The following is an 8,637-nucleotide window of genomic DNA, read 5'->3' as shown; positions in this document are numbered from 1 at the left end:
AGTCATGTGTACAGTGGGCTAAGGTTGGATTTTTAAGGGAGCCCATAAGCAGTTATGGGTTTATGGTCTAATTTGTTAGTCAATTATGTTCAATTAAGTGAAAAAACTTGCTGATGTCCTGTACAGACCAATTGGAAAAGTTGCGCAAAAGCCTCTCCTCCAATGAGAGAAGAGAAGGAGGAGCGCGAGAGTATAGAAGCTTTAGAAAAACTTCACTCAACAAGTGTAGATCGAGCGAGCCTTGAGATTCAAGAAACCAATACATCAATAGGTTTGTTTGGAATATTCGCTCCAAATCTCAACTAAGGCCGACGCGCGTAACGCGTAAAATGCGCACGTAACCTCTGGCCGATTATAGTCACGTTTTGCTCATCTTTGTTAACGTGGATTTGAAAATGTCAAAAGAGCCGGATAAAACTCCTTCTGGGACTGAAAGCTCTTATATCGCCCATGTGGACTCTGATTCGCCGTCTTCTCCATCGATATCCGACGAACAAGGCCCGCGGTCCCAAACCGGCGCCGAGGAAGATGCCCGTTTCCCCCCGTGCATCCGTGACGCGGTGTCCCAGCTCCTCAAAGGCTATGACTGGTCGCTGGTGCCGATGCCTATGCAGGGCAGCAGGTCTCTGAAAGACAAGCCTCATGTGAAGAGACCCATGAACGCGTTTATGGTGTGGGCGCAGGCGGCGCGCAGGAAGCTCGCGGATCAGTATCCACATCTCCACAACGCCGAGCTCAGCAAGACCCTCGGCAAGCTATGGAGGTACGTGGACTTATCAGAGATCGATGGATCACACTTTATGACATCATGTACATAATGCATGGCGTGTTTACGTAATAAAATAAGAAGTTCTACTACTGAACAGCATTAATGCTGGATCATGAATGGTACACTAGTAGCTACTCATATGTTACTTGCACCAATTTTTAAGTATTTTTTTACTTCACTATGAACTAAATAAGATATTAGTACTTACTAGGATTTATTTCACTTTTGAATTAAACTCTAAACCAACAATTACGATGAGTTATTTGACAAGCAATAAAACAAGTGTAACTGTTGGATTCAGACTAGTTAAGTACTAGTAGGCTACTAGTAAAGCATGCAACAAAGTTGAATACATACTATTCAGTAGAACTCAGAAAATGTGTAAATTGTTGCAATACTTGTCAATTTTAGGATCATGGCTAGTTGCAAAGTAACACTTCAAAGCCTAATTTGTATACAGCTAACTATATTTTTACAGCATTTATTAATGTTTGTTTATGTGAGTTAATAGTTCACGTTAATGTTAGTTGGTAAATGTTGACTGAGAGTAATAAATATAGCATTGTTCATTGTTAGTAAAGTGAAACCTTACTGTAAAATGTTACCGAAAGTACTGAATATGTACTTGTATAACCGTTATATACTATAAATGCAATGTTGTGTGGAGCTGATGGTAACCCATCTGGTGTGTGTTTCCCAAAAGTATCATTAAGTTCCAGTGAACTCGATTGGTAACAGTTGAACTTGTGACCACAGCAGCTTTTGAAAAATGCATCCCTGGTTTGTTGCTGGATCGAGACGCTCTGCACCAGCTTTCATTCACACACTACTGTTTTAATTCACTTGTGCACTTTTTCCATTCGATGCTTTGTGACGGACTGCACCGATCATCCAGGCTGCTCTCTGAGAGCGAGAAACGACCGTTTGTGGAAGAGGCAGAGAGACTGCGGCTCCAGCACAAGAAAGACTATCCGGATTATAAATACCAGCCGCGGAGACGGAAGAGCCTGAAGCCGGGTCAGAGTGAGCTGGACACGGGAGCTGAGGAGAACCCTCACGCCTCGGATCACATGTATAAAGTAGAAGCCGGTGTGAGAGGGATGCACCATCAACAGCTCCACGGTGGTGAGTTATCAAAGAGCCATTGTCTTACAGTTCGGGTTGTGTCATACTTTTTATGAAACTTTTCAAAATAAAGGGGGTTTTCCCAGTGATGCCACTGAAGAACCATTCTTGGTTCCTCAAAGAACCTCCAGATAAAAATAGTTAAAAGAACCTTTTTTTTATTATAATTATGTGCAATGGAAATATTCCAAGAATGCTTAAAGTTCTTTGTGGATCCATCAATGGCAATAGATCCTTTATATTCAGTGTGTTAGCATAGACGTTTTGAATTTTTGGTTCTTCAAAGAACCTTTAAGTGAACAGTTGTTAAAAGAACCATTTTTTGTTAGTGTAAAGAACATTTTAATCACTTTTTTTCCATAATAAAGAACTTTTTGGTTAGTGGGAACGTTCAATGGATGGATTTTTACTTGTAGGAGTGTAAAAGAACCATTTTTGGTTCCCCAAAGAACCTTCAAGTTAACTGTTTTTTAACTATCTAAAATACTTTTTTTATTATAATAATAAACCTTTTGTGAAAGAGTCCATGTATGTTAATTAAACTATTATAATGCCAGTAACATACATTAATTGATCAGTGCGTAGAAGAACAATGTTTGGTTCTCTGAAGAATCTTTAGATGAACAGTTCTTAAAAGAACCATTAGAACATTTTCATTACCTTTTTCCAAAATAAAAAACGGTTTGCCCAATGGAGAGTGATTACACTGATTTGAAAAAATGGCAACCAATTTTTGGTTCTCCAGAGAACCTTCCAGTGCACTGTTTTTAAAAGAACAATGTTTTTGGTAGTGTAAATAACATTTTAATAACCCCCTGCTATTAATAATCTTTTTTGCAACGGAAAAGTTCCACAGATGTTAAAAGTTTTTGATGGAACCATCAATACCTATAAAAAAAACATTATTTTGAATGTGTAAAAGAACCATTTCTAAGTTCCAGTTCCTAAAACATAAATTTTAAAGAACATTTCCACAAGTTTTTTTTTTTTTTTATAATAAAGTACCTTTTGTCCAGTGGAAAGTGATTTCTTATTGCAACCATCATAAAGAACTTTTGTTTTAATGTGCAGAAGAACCATTTCTGGTTCCCCAAGGAACCTTTAAATGAACAGTTCTTAAAACATCAATTTTTTTTCTTTTTGTTTTAGGTTTAGAAAAAAACCCATCAATGCCAATAAAGAACCTGTTGAAGAAGTAAAGGTTCTATATTGGCATCAATGGTTCCATGAAGAACCTTTACCATCCACGGAACCCTTCCATTCCCCAAAAGATTGTTTATAACGGAAAAGGGTTCTTTAGATTTTTAAAATGTTCTTCTAAGAAAAAGTTTGTTTTTTGAACTGTTCACCAAAAGGTGCTTTGGGGAAGAGCATAAAGAACCTTTCGTTTTTTCCTCCTCAACCCAAAACTCATTCGATGTTTCCATCCCAGCTCAACCTCACGGTCCTCCTACACCCCCCACCACCCCGAAGTCTGATCAGCATCAGAACCCCAAACAGGAGTCCCGGCGTGCATCGGATAACACCAGACACAACATCGACTTCAGCAACCTGGACATCTCGGAGCTCAGCAGTGATGTCATCGGCGGCATGGGCTCGTTTGACGTGCGTGAGTTCGACCAGTACCTGCCGTTAAACGGTCACACGGAGAACCCCAGCGGCTGTTTCGGCACACCCTACCACCATCATCCTCACAGCAGCGCTTCGGCATGGAACAAGGGGTCACCGAACCAACAAAGACCGCTCATTAAAACAGAACAATTGAGTCCTTCTCATTACGGAGAGTCTCACGGGTCACCGACCCAATCCGAACTGACTGACTGTCCAGACCTGCAGAACTCCACGTACTTCACCACATTCTCCGGGTATCCCGCTGGCATTTATCAATACCCGTACTTCCACTCCTCCAGAAGATCGTACGTGACTCCCGTTATCACGAGTCCGTCTCATAGTCCCGGGGCGAGCTGGGAGCAGCCGGTTTACACCACTTTAACACGACCCTGATGCCAAGTTTTCAGTCAGAGATGCTGAGAATTATGGGACTGTATTTGTAAATCTTGCCATTTCATAGACTTGTTTTTTTCTGATAATTGTTACCTTTAGAGTTTCCTAACAGATTTTGGATTCACTTTTCAATGTTTTGTGCCTGTGTTATGGCCAGGATGAAAGTGTTTAAAAGTGTCAAACTGTCAATATTCAATACTCTGTTTAAACCCAATCATGGATTTGTCTTGAAGATATGCAATTAAACTGTAACTCACTGTTGATAAAGACCGAGTCGGACTGTCAAACAGCAGAATAACTCATGCTTTCCTCACAATCTGAGTCCAAAATGAAGCTGTATTTGAATATCGGAGAGATGCTGGATCATCTGTGGTTTGAGCAGAAAAGAGAGAGGGCTGATTGTGAATGACAGCGTCTCAAAGGGCTCTTTGTTTCCATTATAAAAGAGGCATTAATTAAGGGAGGGAACAAAACAAATACAAATACAAAGCAGAAAATCATTACCACTGCCGTTACATGAAAGAAGAACACAAGAACAGACACTACCCTCTGCTATTTGGATAAACAGCAACAAAAGCAGCAGAAAATGCTTAAATTGAGTGCAGGATAAGAGAATAAGTTCTTCATGTGTGGAAAAGAGCCAGTGATTCCACAGCAGATGGGTGTGGGTGGACTAGGACTTATTTTCCTTTCACTAGGTTTTATTACATTGATGATTTCTGAAGTGGAGAATGTGTTAGTGTTGATATGTACAGCACACATCATTTTGCTCGCTGACATTACTGGGTCTTAAAACTGGACGGTACGCAGTAAGCACTACGAGATGTAGCGTCTCTTATGATTTTGATTTCTAGTTATGGTGAGTTCTTACTGTATGCAGCTTTTTGGACTCAGAATGTTTCTGTTGATATTTAGAGAGCATGACGATTGTGATCTCTAGTGCAAGAGCCAATAAACAATGACAAAAAAATGAAAGAAGTCATGCTGAGCCATTAAAAAGACCCCCACATGAAAACAACATAACACACATCAGGACTGTTATAGATGAAAAGCTGAATATGATTACAGCAGATCAACGTTCAGTGTATAACACATGAGGCTTGTTCTGTAACAAACCATAATTAACCATTTAATATAAATATTTGCCAACAAACTTACAGCTAAATGACTTACATTAAATGCACAATATTTGCAGTTACTTTGTCTGTTTGTGATTTACCAATGAAAATGAATGAATGGCTTATGATGATTTCATTTGTAGCCACCTACTGGTGTACCCAAGTATTATTCTTGCTGGAAATGTATAAAAAAATAATGATAATAAAGGTTTGAATATATATGCATTTAAAATATATGATTATTTGTTGTTTTTAAATTGTAAAATAGTTTGAAAAGTAAAGAAGACACGTTTAAGAATAAGTGGTCAATGTTTTTTTTAAAGATGAATTTAATGTAGTTTTCACTTAAATAATAAATAATTGATTTATTAAATAAACATTTTTATTAGATTTTTTTATTTTATTTTTTGTAAGTTTAAATGCATAATGTTTGGAAAATTAAAGAATTGTGTGCTTTTCCCTTAAAGCGGCAGTAGGTAACTTTTGTAAAAAAAAATATTTTTTACATATTTGTTAAGCCTGTCATTATCATTTGCAGAAATACATCGCTCCCGATAAAAAACAACCAATCAGAGCTGCGGTCCGTAACTTTGTTTGTGTTCAAAATGTAGAAAAATTTATATAATAAGTGAGTACACCATGAATCCATTTTCCAAACTGTGTTTTTAGCTTGTCCTGAATCACTAGGGTGCACCTATAATAAGTGTTTATATTCGGACTATTTTAGATTGCTTCGGGGATACCGTGGCGGAGTAACCCAGTACCTTTGTGATTCTACATAGACATAAACAGAGAGAAGTAGTTCCGGCTACGATGTTCTTCCGCAAGACGCAAGCAGTTCTGTTTATTAACCGCTAGAGCGTCAAAAGTTACCTACGGCAGCTTTAAATTAATCCTTTAATAGTTTCTTTTTATTTTTATTTATTAATCTGTTTTATTTAGTCGAATGAATCAGTTGAGTAATTGATTAAATGACTCACTTATAAATACAGTCACCAGTTTTGCTGAATGGGTGAATCAGTGTCTTGGAACAAATTAGTTGAATGAAAGGTTTAGTGACTAAATAATAAAGGAATTTGTCGCCACCTACTGCCACAAATAAACACACACACACACACACACACACACACACACACACACACACACACACACACACACACACACACACACAATAAATAAATAAATCCCCACCAGGAAGAAACTGACTGACAGTCTATCTGAATCAGAAACATAATGAAAAGTCCCAGTGCTTCAGCCTATCAAACTCAAGGACTGGAACTAACTGCTGTAAGCTGCAATCTATTATAAATGTTAGTGATACTGGAGGCACATATCCAAGACATAATGTGTCTGACAACTTGGACAGCAAACATGCATCTTCTAAACGAACAACAGAAGTTGCACAAGTCAGAAAAACATGTTAGCGGCATGTTCCTTGATGTCAGTAAACACTGAAGACAAGGCTTTTTGTGTAGTGAGTGGTGTGTGAATGATTGGCAGCTGCAGCGATGCTCTGGATCAGGCTGATGAAGTAAATAGGATGGTCAGTGCTCGAGTGACTCCACCCTAATTTAATGATTTCCTGCTGGGCTGCTAAAAGCCTCCTGCTGTGTCTGTGTGAGTTAGTGTCTCCCAACTTCACTTGCTCAGCCCGGACGCCAATGACAACAAGCAGCCAGACAGAACCAACATTGACTTACCCACAATTCCACAGGGCAGTGGAGCCAGGCTGATGGGGAAGGAAGGCAGTGGAATGCATCAGGTCAGGCAACAGTGTCTGACAAACCCCTTCAACACACACACACACGTACACACACACACACACACACACTGGTATTCCTATCACTATTGGGACATTCCATAGACATAATGGTTTTTCTACTGTACAAACTGCATTTTCTATAACCCTAGCCCCACCCCTCACACAAAATTTCCTGCACTTTTAGATTAGCAAAAAAAAACTTTATTCTGTTTGACTGATAAGCTACTGTTACTGGTATTACTGTACTTGTAGGGTATTACTATACATTTTATCCACTTAATGTAGGGAATGCCAGGTACACGCACACACACAAACACTCATAGTCACATTACAAACACACAGAAACACACATGCACACACACACACACACACACACATGCACACACGTGCACAGGCACACATACACACACACACACACACACACACACACACACACACACACACACACACACACACACACACACACACACACACATACACACACACAAACACACACACACACACATGCACAGGCACACACATACACAAACACTCATACAGTCACATTACAAACACACATGCAAACACACACACACACATGCACACACGTGCACAGGCACACATACACACACACACACACACACACACACACATACACACACACAAACACACACACACATGCACAGGCACACACATACACAAACACTCATACAGTCACATTACAAACACACATGCACACACACACACACACACACATGCACACACGTGCACAGGCACACATACACACACACACACACACACACACACACACACACACACACACACACACATACACACACACAAACACACACACACACACATGCACAGGCACACACATACACAAACACTCATACAGTCACATTACAAACACACATGCACACACACACACACACACACACACATGCACACACGTGCACAGGCACACATACACACACACACACACACACACACACACACACACATACACACACACAAACACACACACACACACATGCACAGGCACACACATACACAAACACTCATACAGTCACATTACAAACACACATGCACACACACACACACACGCACACACACACAGTTTATTTTAGTTTATAAACAAAATAAATTTTAGTTTATTTTGTGTTTTATTTTTATCCGTTTTTTTACATATCAGTTTAGTTTTAATTACATTTTACTTATATACATTTCTTATTTATGTTTATAACTAATTAAAAATAAAACATTTAAAATAATAATTATCATATACAATATATAATAACTATCAATTACCGTTTTTGCCCATTGCTTGAACACTATAGACCCATGCTTAGACTAAAGTAACACAACTTGAAGCTTTTGTTACCATACCTCAAACAAATGTACCCATACCTTAAACACAAGCGCTGCTTTGCACTCTAGTTGCAATTCTGCAACACACTTACTCCTTTATGCAACACACTTGGTCCTGCATACTACACTCTATTTCATACATAACACACTTCGTTCAGAAATGAAATCTCAGAGTTCCGTTTGGAAAACACATGTATCCCAAATACAAAACACATCGGGTAATAGCTACCACTCAAATACACAACTGAAGACACTTACTTGCAAAACTGAACACACATCAGCCAGCTACAATAAGCCCTCAGTTTAGCCATTTCAAGAACTTTGCAAGAATGGATGGAGGGAGAGCAAGAGGAAGAGGAAGAGCAGGAGGAAGAGGAAGAGGAGGAAGAGGAGGAGGAGAAGAAGGAGGAGGAAGGGGAGGAGGAGGAGGAGGAAGAGCAGGAAGAAGAAGAAGAAGAGGAGGAGGAGGAAGAGGATGAGGAGGAAGAGCATGAAGAGCAGGAAGAGGAGGG

The 8,637-nt window shown here is 39.3% G+C and overlaps 1 protein-coding gene across 1 annotated transcript; it reads left to right on the top strand.

The window, feature by feature from the left end:
• The first annotated feature begins 201 nt into the window (after positions 1-201).
• Positions 202-5,231, top strand: sox8a (SRY-box transcription factor 8a). Its single transcript, XM_026277412.1, has 3 exons — positions 202-763; positions 1,665-1,894; positions 3,327-5,231. Exons 1-3 carry the CDS (start codon positions 396-398, stop codon positions 3,896-3,898), a joined length of 1,170 nt encoding a protein of 389 aa, XP_026133197.1. The 5' UTR covers positions 202-395; the 3' UTR covers positions 3,899-5,231.
• Positions 5,232-8,637: the final 3,406 nt, after the last annotated feature.

Source organism: Carassius auratus, chromosome 12 (genome assembly GCF_003368295.1).
Source record: "Carassius auratus strain Wakin chromosome 12, ASM336829v1, whole genome shotgun sequence".
In the NCBI taxonomy this organism is placed as follows: Eukaryota; Metazoa; Chordata; class Actinopteri; order Cypriniformes; family Cyprinidae; genus Carassius; species Carassius auratus.
Note: the sequence above shows the minus strand (reverse complement) of the source record. Positions and strands in the feature narration are given on the sequence as shown.

Excerpts from the sequence above, each read along its gene's own strand:
- sox8a (XM_026277412.1), top strand. The coding sequence starts at position 396 with ATGTCAAAAGAGCCGGATAAAACTCCTTCTGGGACTGAAAGCTCTTAT. Across the intron at positions 764-1,664 it reads ACCCTCGGCAAGCTATGGAG|GCTGCTCTCTGAGAGCGAGA; the intron begins GTACGTGGACTT and ends CCGATCATCCAG. Across the intron at positions 1,895-3,326 it reads CCATCAACAGCTCCACGGTG|CTCAACCTCACGGTCCTCCT; the intron begins GTGAGTTATCAA and ends TTTCCATCCCAG.